This window comes from Anabrus simplex, chromosome 1 (genome assembly GCF_040414725.1).
Source record: "Anabrus simplex isolate iqAnaSimp1 chromosome 1, ASM4041472v1, whole genome shotgun sequence".
NCBI lineage: Eukaryota > Metazoa > Arthropoda > Insecta > Orthoptera > Tettigoniidae > Anabrus > Anabrus simplex.
The window spans coordinates 329,019,813-329,036,741 of record NC_090265.1 but is presented as its reverse complement, the minus strand read 5'-3'; the positions used below and the strand labels follow the sequence as shown (position 1 = coordinate 329,036,741).

The window sequence follows — 16,929 nt, the reverse complement described above, 5'->3', positions numbered from 1 at the left end:
ATGTTAATTGCATGCAGTAACAGGTCTTAGAACATTTTGTGAGACGGCACGGGTTGGCATTTCTGAATTACGAGCTGGCGGTTAATTCGAAATCACGTAATTCTAAGTCACATTTTTGCGCCCGTACGACTTCGAAGTAACATGGTTCTACTGTACTGCAAAACTAATAAACGAGTTTGCCAGTGTGCCTGTTTTCAAGTGTTCACATTGCACAAAAACAATTACCCTTCAATGGTTGTGTTACTATCCGAATAAAAAGAGACCGCATGTTAGAAGTGTTTTAAACGTGGAGTTTGACGAATTTGTAATTTAGGAGAGGATTCTAGTGATGCAAGAGACAAAGAATCTTCCGATCTACAGTGAATTGAACCTATGCAATTTCAGACTAATGAAATACCTGTCACATAAGATGGCCTACTAGCTAATTTTCATGGAAAATATATTTAATAGCAGTGATAATGCATTTTTATAATCTCAAATATGTTCAGGCAAAGTAGCTAAATCTGTCATGTTCATATTTACGTAAAGACCACATGGAACTAGAGGAGTGATATTAAATGTTTGTTTATGCCTATGTTACTCTTTCAATGGAAGGAATTTTACTTAATTTCTTTTTTTTTTTTTTTTCAAAATGATCCTTCCTAAAATTAGGGTATGGGGATTATTCGCATAAATATGTTATTTAATAAGAAAAAGGTTGAGTCAAGAATACTACTCTATTTCCAAAGCATGCATTAGTAATTCATAAAAATAAAAAATAAAAAGGTTATCGAGTCTACCACTTTATTTCTCTTCTTTTTGCTAGAGTTATTATTGACAGACATTTTACAACTATAAAATGGGAAAAGACTAGGACTGGGAAGAAAGCGGCTATGTCTATTTAAGGCACAGTGTTGATATTTGGTGTTGGTGGTGATTATTATTATTATTATTATTATTATTATTATTATTATTATTATTATTATTATTATTATTAGTAAGTGCAACTGGGCAACCATCTCCTCTTGATGCTAATCGGAGGAAAACTGGAAGAGGTCCGAACCTATGAAGAATGAGGGTATTGGCAAAAGAAAGGAGGCCAACAAATGGCTTTAATATGAAAGAGACACTAGGTCTCGTAAACCGAATACCCCCATGGTCAGAATAGAACAAGTGTTCACCAGTGAAGGCTAGATAGGAAAGAAGAGGTTAGCACATGTAAACAGTAGCAATGCTGGACTCCGCTAAAGGACCCATGGTTGCTAATGCATGGTACCAATTAGGGAGTCCGCGGAGATTACCACCCCTCTTAATTGCCTCTTACAACAGGCAAGGTACTGGCATTTGCTTCGCATGAAACTGGGAAACCAATGAAAATCATTTTTAGGGTTCGAACCCACTATTTCCAGATTGCAAGCCTACAGCTACACAACTTTTACTGCATTACCAACTCAGTTGGTCCATCACATTAGTAGAAGTCCGCTATAGCGACTACGTCATATAACAAGAACCCCGCTATAACGACTATTTTGTTTCTCCCTTCAAAATTCCTATATTAAACTGTGTATTATCCTTCGGTTACAGCGAGAGCCCTATTACCAATGCATCTGTTATTACTAGCAATTTTTCCGCTACCAATATTTATGCACCCCAGCGATTATGTTGCATGTGATTGATCACCTATGGTATCGTTTCCTCACACTGTCCCCTAGCGAGTTCTCTCGACATTCGAAGGTGATTAGTAATACCCGTCAACTGCTGTTCTGTAAAGAAAATTCAAAATGAAAGAACTGTTTTGTGTAATAAATGCATAAATAACGTGTCCGATAAAAGTTGTTAACTCGTTAAAAATAAAGGCTGAGTAAACGATCGCTTAATTTTAATGCTAAATACTGCAATTAAGTAAAGATGGAATACACCTCAAGATATGGCAGCGTGCATCATTAATTTCAGAGGTTAGTTTATATTTTCTCACATTTGTTAAATATCAGAAAGGCTATTATATAAATTTATAGCGAGAAGGGTATTTTTATACTGGTGCTAGAAATTTGTATTCATGATAAATATAGTACGAGTAAGTTAGGTTAGGTGACACTATTTGAATAAGAAAACTTAAATGTTTGCCACAAAATGCGATCGATCATCTTCGGTATGGTATAGTTTTCTCGCTATGTGCATTTGCGAGCTCTCTCATCGACATTCGAAGGCGATTCACAACTAAGTATTTTTTTATTTTCCACCCTGTCGATACATTAATTGCTTAAGGCAACTTATTGGTTAAAAGTGGTAAATGTTTCGTATATTATTAACATCTTCAGCCACATAACATTGTTTAGATCAAAAATTCATATATTGACAAAGTATCAATGCTTGAGAGGAAGTACTCAATTCTTGTGCTTGTTCCAGGCATGTCGTGGCCCTCAGTTGCTCTTTACACTTCGTACCACATAGCAAGCTGAGAGAGGCGAGTCTCTTACTAAATTACAACTTGCCCCTTTTTCCATCTTCTCTTTTCTAATTGGTTTCCTTTTTTCATTGGACTGGGTAACTCTGGTTTTATAACATCTCTAATGACATTGCTTGTAAACATGATCCACCTGCTCAATCACAATACGATACAATACTTTACTCTCTGAAGATTTGAACTTACAGGCTACCGCCGTGTTCTTTCATCATTAATTCTTCGTTTTACTGAGGAACATTAATGAAACATGCATTTAATTGCTATTATATTATAAAATGACATTGTGACCATGTCACGCATAAGACTAAGGGCCCTTTCACACAGTTCACTTGCTTTCCACGCCACGCCACGCCACGCCACGCCACGCCACGCCACGCCACGCCACGCCACTTCTCAGACACTTGCTGTCCACTTCCTTCAACTTGCTGGCAACTTCTAGTCCCCACCACATATTTTGAATCTGGTCCATGGACGCGCACGTTATCTTTGGGATTTTTATTCTTACGAAAAGAAGGTTGAGGTGAAAGAAGAGTACTAAGGTTCATTGGGTCCATCCATTGAAATCATATCACCCAGAACGAAGGGCTCATCGTTCTTATAGATGAAAGTACCAGTGATCTAAAAATGTTCCTTAATTACTTTCGTATGAGTGGGAATTTGTTTGAATTGTCGTCAATCATTGTAGCAAGTTTACAGCGTCAGGACAGCAACATGAGAAAATGTATTCCGCCGATATTTTGAAACAAAAACTTCGAACTTGTGACGCATACAATGTTGACCATTTGAACGACTGATTTAGTGAGCTACCAGTATGGCCTTGCTACCTACACCAAAATTCTGTAAATAAAACACTGGTAGTTCTCAGGAGTAAGATGGGTTTGTTTTTTTTAAACAAGTTTCTGTACGTCGCACCGACACAGATAGGTCTACATAAAATCAGTTTCATGGTCCGTATCACACTTCAATAGATTCACAATGCTTAAGCATTACTTTGACAATTTTATATATTTTTCATCTAAACAGTGTTATGTGGCTGAAGATGTTGATAAAATACAAAACATGTACCACTTTTAACCATTAAATTGCCTTAAGCAATCATTGTATCGACTAGGTGGAAAATAATAAATACTTAATTGTGAACAGATAGGTCTTACGGTGACAATGGGACAGGGAAGGGCTAGGAGTGGGAAGGAAGCGGCCGTGGCCTTAATTATGGTACAGCCCCAGCATTTGCTTGGTGTGAAAATGGGAAACCACGGAAAACTCTTCAGGGCTGCCGACAGTTGGGTTCGAACCCACTATCTCCCGAATACTGGATAATGGCCGCACATAAGCGACTGCAGCTATTGTGCTCGGTCCGAATAAGAAAATGTTATTATGTAATATAATTGAAAGCAGTTCTTTTGAAATGAAGACTGCTAAAAAAGCTTGATTAATTATTTTTCAATGACCCATGTTATTGTAATATCGAATAAATACTAAACATATAACATATATAGACTATTACTGTAGTTATCGACTTCTCTCTCTTTGGAGTTGTCCAGTTCGGCAAAATTTGGAATCACTTCATGGGAAACTTCATTCCACATTTAAAGACTTTCATTTTATTTGAATAGTCAGTCATTCATTAATCCCACAGACAAGGACGATTTTGTATTTCTATTACTGACTTCAGTATCTATGAATGGAACCGACATTTTGAAACGAAATCTTTGAACTTGTAGCTCATAATTATGTTGACCGTCTGAAGGAGCTAATCTGATTTAGTGAGCTTCCGGTCGCCCAGAGTGGAAGACACTTCAAGCCAGTTGACAGCAGCCTGCTGTTGACGAGAGTGGACGGAGGTTGCGCCACATGAAGCGTCTCATGTGAACGCTACCGGCCTTTCTCTACACCTCTGGTGGAGTGGAATGGAGTGGCGTGGAAAGCAGTGAATCGTGTGGAAGGACCCTAAGTCTCACAAAGCGACTTATTCAAAACATTACCTTTTATGTGCTTTTATCTTCACTGGTTTTATAATTCACTTGAGTTTTATCTAATCATTGATTTTTAAATGTCAAGGGTCCATATAATTTTTTATATTGTGAATATATTTCATGTAAACTTGCCCTATTCCAAGTTTGGCTGATGATGACGTCGCATGACGTCGAAACCGGTACTGAATGTATAATGTTGTAATTCGAACTAAGAACATAATTATTTGTATTGAAAAGGTGGACCTTTGCAATTTACTTTGCTGTCAGTTACTCACCACAGTGGCAACTACTAATCCTGTTAACTACAGGTTGGAGGATGTTATCTCTGCACACCACACCAGTCATGTTACTCTGGAGAGGAAATAGAGGCATAAATTGAACAAATATTATCCCACCCCAAAACATGACTGAACCCACTCGCTGCTGAAGGCACTCCAGGATGAAGGGCTTGACCCATCTCTCACTAGATCATCTTCAAACTGTAATGCTCATGTTGTATGGGTTCAAGCTCATGGTGACTGGATCAGGAAAGAGTATACACTCCTACTGTTCCTGATGTCATGGGCTACGAGTTGCTGCCCACCTCACGAGCTGCCCTATGGTGTGGTTTAAGGGGAGCTTTTTATACAGGCCTCCTTAATATTAGTCTTCTGTTGTGCAGCCAATCTTCCACTGTCTGATCTGAAACATCCATTCTGGTGGCAATAGCAGTGGGCCTATAATGTGTTGAAAGCAATAATTACCCTTCCTCCATGGTAGTTGTTTTGTGCGAGTTCCCTTATCCATTATCATTCAGCAACTGTTTGGGTCTCCCTGAACTCTTTCCAAACTCTAAAAACATCAATCTGACTCATTCCAACAAGCGTCACCATTCGTCTTGCAGTAATGTCACAATTTGAATGTGGTCAGTAGCAGAAATGGATATTCCAGTTTACTCCAGTTCTACGTGTGCTGTCCATACACTGCAGACCTTATAAAGTAATTATGTTAAACTGACTAACACTGCAAATAACTTCTACTAGACAAATATCTAAACTGATCTGGGTTTAGCATCAGTATGATTCTCTGACATTAGCCTATAGTGCATACTGTAAAAATATTTGAGATACCATGACATATGAAATGAAAATCCACAGCCTGTTTCCAGTCATTCGACCGGGTCAGGAATGAAATGAAGCCCCCATCTAGCGGCGAGGATAGGAATTGTGCCGGCTGCCGAAGCCTGCCGCACTCCTCTGGGGCAATGATTAATGAATGACAGATGAAATGAAATGATATTGGAGTGTGCTGCTGGAATGAAAGATGACGGGGAAAACCGGAGTACCCGAAGAGAAACCTGTCATGCCTCCGCTTTGTCCAGCACAAATCTCACATGGAGTCGCCGAGATTTGAACCACGGAACCCAGCGGTGAGAGACAGGCGCACTGCCGCCTGCCCCACAGAGACTCATACCATGACATGTACCATGTGAAATTATAATATGAAAAAAAAAAAAGTCTTTGAACATTGTAGAAGGGAATACCAAAAGACAGAGGAATAAGAAGATCATTATCCATGAAGACCACAATGTACAAAGCTGCACAGTTGGTCCTCGTTAATTTTAACATATACCAAAAATTTTAAAAAAGTGGTCACATCAAGTATGTTGTATGGTTGCCTAGTGGGATGGGATTGGGGAGGTGCCTGTCAGCTGAAAAAAAAAAAAAAAAAAAGAGGGGGGGGGGGGGTAGGTCTGTGTGTAGTGTTTACAAGTCAAGGCCGATCAGGCAAGCCGAGAAAGGCAACAGGGAAAGCAGTTGTTGAATAAGCCACTCGTGCACTTCAAGAAGGCTACTCGCAGAAATACATTGACAGAATACTAGGAGTTTGTCAGAATACAATTTGGTACTTGTAAAAATATTTCTAGGTGACTTGAAGGGTTGCCAAGGTGCCCTGGCATGGCTTGCCAGAGTAAAACAAAGCAGCAAGGCAAGATAATCTTGCATGTCTATAAACTCTCCAAAAGCACCCACAGCACAAGCACTACAGGTGGACCTACAACAGGTTTCTGGAGTACAAGTTAGTGACCAAACTGTCATACAGGCTTCAAGAGACCAATGTAAATCCCAACAACCCGCTCAAATATCTGCACTGAACAGACGACACAGTGGCAAGAAGACTACCAGATCACTAGAGATCATCTGCACAAAAGCTAAGACAATGGCGTCCTGTGCTATTCTCAGATGAATCCCATTTTGTGTTATATCATTTAGAGGGTCGTTTTGAGAGTCTGGAGAAGATGTGGGAAGTGATTTCATCCAAGAGTTGTACAATCTACCACTGCCTATAGAAGTAGATCTGTTATGGTTTGGACATGCATAAGTCTTGACATTATAAGTAGTCTCCTGATCGTTCGCAATGGATCCTTAATTGCCCAACAGTACAATGAAGAGATCTTAGTGCCACATGATTCCTCGTGTGAGGTAATTTGGAGAAAATGCAATGGTCGCGCATACTGCTAAAGCACATGATGCCACCATCACAATCACTATAAGCCCTTGAAGACTCCCTTTTGAAATAGCAGGGGCATCTGCCTCAACCAAACATGCAGAACCTTGTCAGAAGCATGAGAAGGCATTGTGAAGCTGTTATCCATGTAAGGTGTAGCAATACTCCTTAGTAGGATGCTTAATTACCGCATAGTCATTTTGGTGTGTGACCAGGCACCTATTTACACACTGCTCTGCAATGAAGACTAATACAGAGTGTCCAAAGAACACTTTACGTTTCAAATCTAAAGTGCTGCAATTTCAGCACGGATCATGGAAGTATGAATTTACAGACAAAAGTTACTTTTCTCTTTTAAAGCAATGCATATGTTCTAGTCAAACTTTTTTACTGTTCCTTCTATTCACTCTACCATGCCATTATTGTGATTTTTATTTATTTATTTATTTATTTATTTATTTATTTATTTATTTATTTATTTATTTATTTATTTATTTATTTATTTATTCGTATGGCTTTTAGTGCCAGGAGTCTCCGAGGACACTACTAAGTTTAGAAACTTACATACGGCAAGCAATGGTAGGGGACCTTGATTCTATTTGTCCCAGTACTTTTCAATCCTTCCTTGCTTTCTAACTTTGAATATATTTGTTGTAAGTATACATCTAACAAACAGAAGTCATAGAGAACACTTCTTTTTCCTTACTTTATATTCTACAGGGTCTTTCACTCAAAGTGGGGCCGGCCAGCTGGTCGGCCAGCGCAGCGCAGCGGGTAGATGGGCGAGCTGGTCAGACGAACACATGGCAACTCTCTGAGCTTGGGGCCAGAAGAATGCCCATATGAATCACATGTAAATAACAAGCACATGCAATAACGTATAATTAAAGTTAAATAATTTCTCACCTTGTCATAAATATATTGAAAATGTCTTCTACCTGCATCTACACATTTCTAGCTTTATCTAAGGAAATATTCATTCATACACATTAGTTCATCTACTGAGATAGCCTCAATTTCTCTCGTGATATTTTGAGTTCATCTAGAGTGTGAAAAAAATAGGAGTGTTGGCGGCAGTAACTGCAGACAGGATAATAGGATCTATAGTTCTTGAAACTACAATCAATGGGCAGAGTTATAGGAATGACATTCTCGTACTGTTTGTTTAACAATTAACAGACAATGAATGCCAGTCTGGATATTTCCAGCAAGACTCAGCAACCGGGCATGCTGCTAATGAGTCATTAAGTTTCACTGAGAACATTTTTGACAAAAGAGTAATTAGTAAACCATTGTGGCTCCCAAGATCCCCAGATATTAAGGTTTGCAATTTTTATTTATGGGAAAAATTGAAAAATAAGGTTTATGCCACCAACCCTCACACTCTACATGAACTCAAACAAAATATCATGAGAGAAATCGAGGCTACCTCGGTGGATGAACTAATGAAAATTTCCTTAGATGAAGCCAGAAATGTGTAGATGCAGGTGGAGGACATTTTCAACATCATCTGTGACAAGGTAGAAATTATTTTACTTTGATTACGCATTATTATGTGCGCTTATTATTTACACGCAATTCATACGGGCGCTGTCCCGGCCCCAAGCTCGAGCAAGTTGCCATGTGCTCATCTGACCAGCTCGCCCATCTACCCACTGCGCTGCGCCGGCCAGCCCCACTTGAGTGAAAGACCCTGTATAGCATACAAGAGCATCCTCTCAAAAAGGACTTCTTTAAACTAAAAAGGGACACAAAATTAGTTACTTAGGAAAAAAATCTCACCTGGAAAGTTGTTGGTCTGCAGCAGCTGGTTGATAGCTTCTTTCCAATTTTGGTTGAACACAAGATCATTCCACTTTGGTATGATATTTCCAAGAGGGCAGCCATGTGAACTCTGACAAAATGGTACACCACAGTCCATGCATCGAGCAGCTTGAATGCGCAACCCCTTACGCACATGACCAAAATTATAAATCTCATCCCAGTCTTTGACACGTTTCTCAGCTGGTCGGTACATAGCAGTTTCACGCTTGTACTTGATAAAACCTCTGTAAAATAAATCATAATTTATTTGATTCAGAAATTGTATATACTATAGAATGTTCCTTGTTAAGAACTCTCTAGTTCTGCATTAAGAACCACAAGTAAAACAATGAGAATTTCAACATCTATAAAACATACATATATCTTTTACACAATATAAGCAATGTCTTCAGGATATCAGTGAAAGTAATCAGGAATTATATAGAAGGGCGTAACTGTCTTCAGAGAATATGAAGAAGGCTTCCTCCCAAGATGGTGTAGCTCTTTTCAGGCACACTGCCAGTGAAGATGAGTTGCACGTACCTTTCTAACCCCACACCAACCCTTCTACCAATCATCAATTTCTGGCAGTAGAAGGAATTGAATTTAGTCTCCGAGGATGGCATTAACCATTACACTATTAAGTTTAGAAAGTTACATACGGTAAGCAGTGGGAGAACTTTGATTCTAATTTTTTAACCATTCAAATTAATCTACTGTATTTATCAATCAATAACAACAGTATGGCCAAGACTACCATGTGCAAGCATTTTAATCTGACGTCATCTGGCTGCTTCCTTATCAATTTTGACAGTCTGCTTTACTCTAAGCCTACTAGATGGCAGAGTATACCAAATCTCTTTTCAGCATCTATGACCGAGTTCAATGAATTTTTTCGGGTGAGCACCAAATGTATTACCAGAGATCTTTTACATGCGAACATTATACGGCATGGAGAATTACTTTTATCTGTCCTTAAAAAATCAGACTACCTTTGCCAGATTTTAACTCCACAGAGGGAGCTATCAAATAACGCTGAATATTGCAGTAAAATATTTTGTAACCTGCACTATGTTACAACATCAGGTAGTTTTCTATGAAGAATCTAACTGTTACTGCCAACATCAGTAAGTGAATTTTAATGCAAATGCTAACATCAGTAAGAGTTTGGTAATGGTGTGTTGCATAGCAACACTCATATGCTGCACTTCGTGCAAAGTTATCAATGCTAGTTACAGAGAGAGGTTAATATTGCAGATCCTTTTGTTATTTTTTCATTGTACCACAATGTTATGCACTGAATACTCCTAGTATCTGGTCAAACCTGCAGGAAACCAGAATTTCAAAAATTGTTAAGTCTATATTTCCAATGCAACAAATAAAGATATATTTATAAAACTAACGTTATTTTATAAATCTAACTTTATACAACATAATGAGAGTAGCAAAATACAATAAAGTATTATTCTTTATAACAAATCTGGACATCAGAGGTAAACTATAGCGTCATTTCACTAAGTTTAGAGAACAGCAGAAAGAAACTGCTGGAACGCATATTATGCTACCTTTAACAGGTTGGCTGCCGGAGCAATACATTGTCCCGCTCAGTGAGTTTCTTGTGAGGCCAAGAAGGTACTAAGTATCACCGGGAGGTGGTGTTATATGACCTCCCCTAACAGGCCGATGGACCACTGAGCTGTTGACTTCACTATGCTAGCGTACCACTACGACCTCTCAGCAAATCCTGGAGTGCCTGGTTTCCAAATAACAGTTTTTATTTTTTATGCACCTCATATACAATTTGGTAATGCAATTTTTGTTTTGCATAACGTAACAGATCAGCTTGAAATGGACAATACTTACCAGAATGCTCGGACTGAAGGACTAGAGTCATAATCCTCCGAGTTTGTGAAGAAAATGGCTTCATTTTTTTATAACTAGTAAACAAATCGTGGCACAGTCTGTTGGCTGCAATCAGTACTATTAAGCAATGCATGCTTTTAGTATCACTGCTCTGGCCACCTAGCCAAAATTGTACAGTGAATTTTTTTTGCGGGGGGGGGGGGGGGGCACGGTTGTACCTCAGGGTGCTAGGAATTTTTATTGTATTTAGTACATATATTGAATACTTAAGTAAAATATCACTTGGAATATTGTTTTACTTCAGATTTACTACATGCACAGTAAAAAGAAATCTTGGCCACCAGAACACTTCTTGCTATGTGCCCTGGTAGTCAGCGTGTTAAGACAAGTCACATATATAGCTCTAACCATGGTAAACTATTGAAAGAGCCAATACAATAAGAAGTATGGCAGATGGCATCAAGTTTAATTGTTGTATGTTCATTTAACCTTGTTTATTGCTGGGTTCTCCTTGTGCATATGATAGTATCACATAGCTTATCTTCATTCCTGCAAAACACACACATAACAGTGTACCCATAAGAATACATGACCAAAAGAATTGATATGGTAAAAACCTGTCATCCTTTTTGCATTTATGATAGTTTACCTCCAACATCCAAAAATTTCTTAATGTTACAGGTAAAAATTATATTACTGTATATAAAAATGGAATGTTCGATGTGCTAGTACTTTTGATGACAGGGATATTTTTCAACAAATTTTACCATCCAAATGCTATTTTATTGGGAATCAATAAAAGTTTACTATATGTTAAAACCTAGTAAATACAACTCTAAATACACTGCAACACCCATCAACCTATGATGCCTAGTCTTGCTACAGGAAGCCTTCTCAGTAAACTTCTGAAACTGCAAAAGTGACACATTCACTTCGTATAATTTTACTATGTGGACAAAGTGCACTCTATGAAATGTCTTTCCATCAGCCTAAATAGAGTCCTAAAAGATAGTCTATATCATCTTCAGCATGAAACTAAATCTTCAATCTAATGGTGTGTGTGTTGGGTTGAGCAACTCGGATGGTTAACTGATGTAGATGTTGATTCCCATAGGGAACCTAAAATATTTGTCCTGAATGAGTAAATTTATAATACCAATATAATGGTCCGTTACTGGACATTATAAATTTTCCAACTAACTCATTCTTGATTGCCTGCGTTTCGCCCTTGTGTGCTAAGTTAGGCTCGTCAGTTGGGACTTAGCACACCACCCAAGACGCAAGGCTAGTGCATACCGTGGAGGCTACTGCATAGGCTACTTGAAGCCACCACCTATACTAGCCAATGACAGCAAGAAGAGACGCTGGTAAGTCTGTCTACTGGGCGGAGAAATCTTGCTATAGGAAAGTCATAGTTCCACAGTCAGCACTTACAGATAGCGTTAGTGATGCTCTATCTAAAAGCTTTGAAAATCAAAGGGAACATACACAGAATGGTCAGCGTCTACTTTTGTCTACGTGCTTCGTGTAACTGACGCGAGCCGTAGCAATGCCGAAGCGAGATGAAAATAAGTAATGCGGGGAATACAATAATGTCATGAATGTGGAAATAATTAATAATAAATAACTGAATTAACTAGACAAGTTCAGAAAATATTAAGGGTACACACTGTCTACCCTGTCTCCCCTGACACTTCGCCCCTGGGAGCGGGGATTGGCAGTGGGGATTATTCTCGTAAACAATGTACATTATTCAAATAATGCATTTGGATAATAACTGGCAAACATAACCTCACGAAAGAAAAAAAAAAACCTCACACAAGATTCAAAGACAAGGACAAATTATGCTGGCTCCCCTGTGCAAATGCCTTATTTGGATTACTGTACTGTTTGCATTTTTTAGATGCTTTGTACTTGCACAGAAAGTGCTGTACTCCTTTAAAAAAATCATGGCTTATCAAACTTTCCTATGACAAGGGGAGGAAGTATCTCATTTCCATGTGCATTGCAACACAGTACAATGACCCCACCCTTGTATGATTTCCTGGTTGGCACTTTTCTCCTTTAAAACCATACGCCCTTTTTGGCTCGGCATTTAAAAAAAAAAGTAGTTTCATCGGCAGTGACAATATTGTTCGGTGCATACGAACAGATTATATGAGCCACGATTTTTCGCGAACTGTCTGCATCGCCAGTGTTCACAGATTCTCCTTCTCCGCACACTGCCTGCTATGTGATATTGTGGCATTCCTTAAAACGCTGGATACAAAAGAATTACAATTTCACTCAAACTTAGCAAATATGAAGCACACTGTAGACACACAGAAGGGAGTGAAAGTGCGGAAAGCTACCTCTGCACATTGTGGAAGGCTCATTTTATCATGACGTGGATAAATTTTGAATTTAAATTAATCTGTTAAAAAAAAAAAAAAATTAACCCTAGAACTCTTAAGTTATTTTATGAACGTTAACTCCCAAGTTGAGTCTCTGGACTCATACTGTCTTAAGATTGGTAAAATTAAGTTTTAATGCTCATACAGTAGCATAACTAAGAGTTACTTGTGTAAAACACAGAATGAATTCAAATTCAACCTATTTTAGCATTATCTATGTCGAAGTACAGAACTAGAATGAGAAAATCTTATCTATTTACACTATAATTGAGAAAATGTCAGGCACAAAAAATAATATCACTGGATGCAATTGACACATTTTGTGGTGGACTTTGAATGTTCACCACATACATTTCATCCGCATTTCAACACACTGTTTTCTGCCTTTTTCATTTCTTGTAATCGCATAGGTAGGGTTTTTTTTTTTTTTTTGCATCTGTTGATATCACAGAAATGAACTTTTGAGTGCCATTGCAATACTTTGAATGCAATTAATTGTAGGTTTACGGAGTCCTAACTTTGAATGTCTGCTGATATGGGGTTCCATCAAATTATCTGCTAGCTTAACAAGAAATACCCGACGTCTACATTTCTTTTTCTTGATATTCCAGGTAGGATTTTTCTCCAAGAAAAGTACGTATGCTGCAATTCCACACACATCAATACAATTCATAAACAATGCGAGAGGCTGCCTTTGGCTCTTTCGCTTGCACGTGTATGCACGAGACGGCTGATCAAGCAAGTCCACGAGCCCTTTAGTCTCGTAGTAAAGAATCATGTCAGGCTTTTCATCCCCTCGAATAATGACATGTGCTGTGTGATGTATTGTTGACAGAAGTACAATGCATTTTCCTTTCTTAGGTACATATAATTCCAATGAATGATTATTAGTAAATCCAAATATGGATCCTTTTCTTCCCGGATCTTTTGACAAAATTTCTTTAGGAATGAAGGCCTTCTGCCTAACTGTACCCACGATTGTTGGACTATTGTGGAGTAAATTATCTCAGAGACTTACAGTAATTTAAAATCTTCCACCTTTTTGATACTTTTTATTTGCTTTTTAGCAAATTAATTAATTATAAACAGTACATGTTTCGTTCTCACTTGAGAACATCGTCAGCTGTTGTTAAGCTTAGGTGAAACGCTAAGTTTCTGAGTACATTATTTTCAGGTGCAATGTTCCTCTTAAAAACTATTTGAATGTAAATTAAATTAAAATGTTAAAACAATGCGGGGGTTAATGGGTTGATGAAATGAGACAGGATGAATACATAGTTAGCCTAATTAGAAAACTATCTATTCATTGGGATAGTTGTTAAAATTTCAACTCTGTTACACTAAAAATATATGTTTGTCTTCCAGTTAAAAGGTAATTTTTTTTAAATGATTTGACTTCTTGACACTGTTCTAATTATTGTTGAATGTTCATTTCTTTCACTCCTTCCACGTTTGCTGTTATTTATTTTGAGCTTGCTTAATGTGTCCTAAATTGAGTCTAATGCGTAACTATGAAGCTGATTGCCATTCACTTTTTGAGAAGGGAGCTTCATCTCAATTTCCGAAATGAAATGAGGAAAATGAGGATTTGTTTTTATAATGAAAACATGTGTCTTTACATAATAACAATGTATAAAATGGTTCCTCCTGGAAGGAGGAGCAAACAACGGAACACACACACCATTATTATACAAGACGTAAAACAGCTTCAAATGTAGCCCCTCCAGGTCACGGTAGAATTGGAGTTTAACAACAGTTTCGGCTCTCTTGAGCTATCTTCAGTGAAAAAATTAGGGGGTTGGAATAATTTACATTTATTTGTAAATTATATGTCGAAACATGTTTGAATTTGTTTGCTCCGTCTAATGACGGAATATATGATGTATTGAATAGGAGGATACTCTCATTTTTCGCCATTGTAAAGTAAAATCCACTACGTCCTCTGAAAGGAACTAACTGTTCATCCACTATAAGATTCTCGCCTAGAAGGTACTATTTCCCAAGATTGTGATTTATGGTTTCCCATACGTCCCTAAAAGCAGCAAATTTGTCCTTTCTTCTTTCACTTCTTGTAGACTTGTCATCAAAACGCAAAAACATCAACAGTTCATCGAATCTTTGACGACTCACTGTTGCATGAAACACTGGTGGTCCATCCTTTTTGCTCCATGATATTCTGATGTTAGGTTGCTTTTGGCAGTGACGAATAGTCCAATCAATGCTCTCAATTCAACACTGTCACATTTTTTCCAATATTTTTTATTTCCTTTTTCACTGTAAACACGCTCAGCTTCTATGTTGGTGTGAAGGACAATATTTTCAAGTATGTCTGATGTGAAGTATAAGTCAAAAGATCTATAGGAGACTCATTGTTTTAAAATGTGGCAGCTTGACAACTCTAGCCCGAGATTTAAGGATGTTATGCTTCCTTACCTTGCTTTGTTCTGGAAGGTGCACATTCCAAACAACATTTTCCCCAACATACGCACTGTCTGTTGGTTGAAGAGTACTATTAGTATCAATAAGATCAGTATCAACAATTTCTCTCACATAGTTTATTTCACTCACAACAATGACATGATCCTCCTCCTCTTCACTGCCATTTTCACCACTCTCTGGTACTTTGGTACTGTTTGTCGCAACAGAACAGCCAACAGAATACTGCCGATATATTCTAGATAGGTCAGACAATATTTGCAAGTCCATTAGACTCAGCCTAGGTGTCAGCGTAACAATTTGAAAATAAAGTGGATAATAATGAAGAATGACTAATAAAATAATGAACGAAGCCATTATATCATAAAAACGTGGTATTCATGAGCATAAATAGAAGGAGAAGTTCCTGCAAAGAAAAGGAAAGAGTAAACACTACAAAATATGATGAGGTGAGTTTGAGAAACTCCTGTTAGAAGTTCTGTGGTTAAAGGTAAAGGCAGTTTTGAATTAATAGTCTGAATTTCTGTAATGGGATCAACATTGTTCTTTGAATTAAGAATTATCTGTATTTTGAATTAGACATTTTAAACATGCAAAGACTACATCATGTTTCCAGGAACAAGAGCTTCATGTAGATGCTAATTAGTTATATCACCTATTCAATAAAAAAAACTTTTGAACAATTAGGAATTTATCTTTATTTCCATATGAGATATGTTTCGCCTTATCGTTGAAAGCATCATCAGTCACAGTACTACTTCAAGGCATAAATGAGGTACCTTGAGGTAATAATGTGACTGTGACTGATGATGCCTTCAATGATAAGGCAAAACATGTCTCATATGGAAATAAAGATAAATTACTAATTGTTTAAAAAAATGTATGTATTGAATAGGTGATATTATAACTAATTAGCATCCTACATATAGTATCTTCAATATGGATCCATAATGATATTTATCACTTGCAACAAGAGCTTCGAATTTGGCGGGATTTTGAATTAACCAATTTTGAATTTGAGGTTCTACTGTATAATGTAACATTTTATTTTACATATGTTCCATATTTTACGGTTTCAAAGTTGTTCTTGTCATTTTAAAATATTTTGGCTTGCAGATGGAACCATCAATCCTGAAATATTACATCACATGAGCAGGGCATGGCTGAAATGGCGTTCCGTGGCTTGTGTCCTACATAATAAGATTCCAGACTGGCTGAAGTCTAAAGTTTATCGATCTGTGGTGCGTCCAGTTGCTCTGAATGGTGCATTCTCTGCTGGTATGAGCATCTACTTCGAGCTGCTGTAAGACTGTAAAGACTGGACTGACATTGCTGACTGATTGGAAAAGACGAGTAGGACAACAGACAGCCTTGACTCGACACCATACGTAAAGATCTAAAAATTGCACAAGTTCATCCTGACATGGGACATGATCAGGTAAAGTGGCGACAGAGAGAGAAACGAGCAAATCCTGCTAGTATATGGAACAAATGCTAAGTAAGAAGAAGATTATTGTCAGAAAATTAC

At 37.7% G+C, this 16,929-nt stretch overlaps 1 protein-coding gene across 1 annotated transcript in view; it reads right to left on the bottom strand.

The window, feature by feature from the left end:
* Positions 1 to 16,929, bottom strand: part of LOC136856759 (uncharacterized) — a 674,434-nt gene that overhangs the window by 62,399 nt on the left and 595,106 nt on the right. The window contains exon 34 of the mRNA XM_068224954.1: positions 8,689 to 8,954. Within this exon, the coding sequence (XP_068081055.1) occupies positions 8,689 to 8,954 (266 nt within the window). The remainder of the gene's footprint in view (positions 1 to 8,688; positions 8,955 to 16,929) is intronic.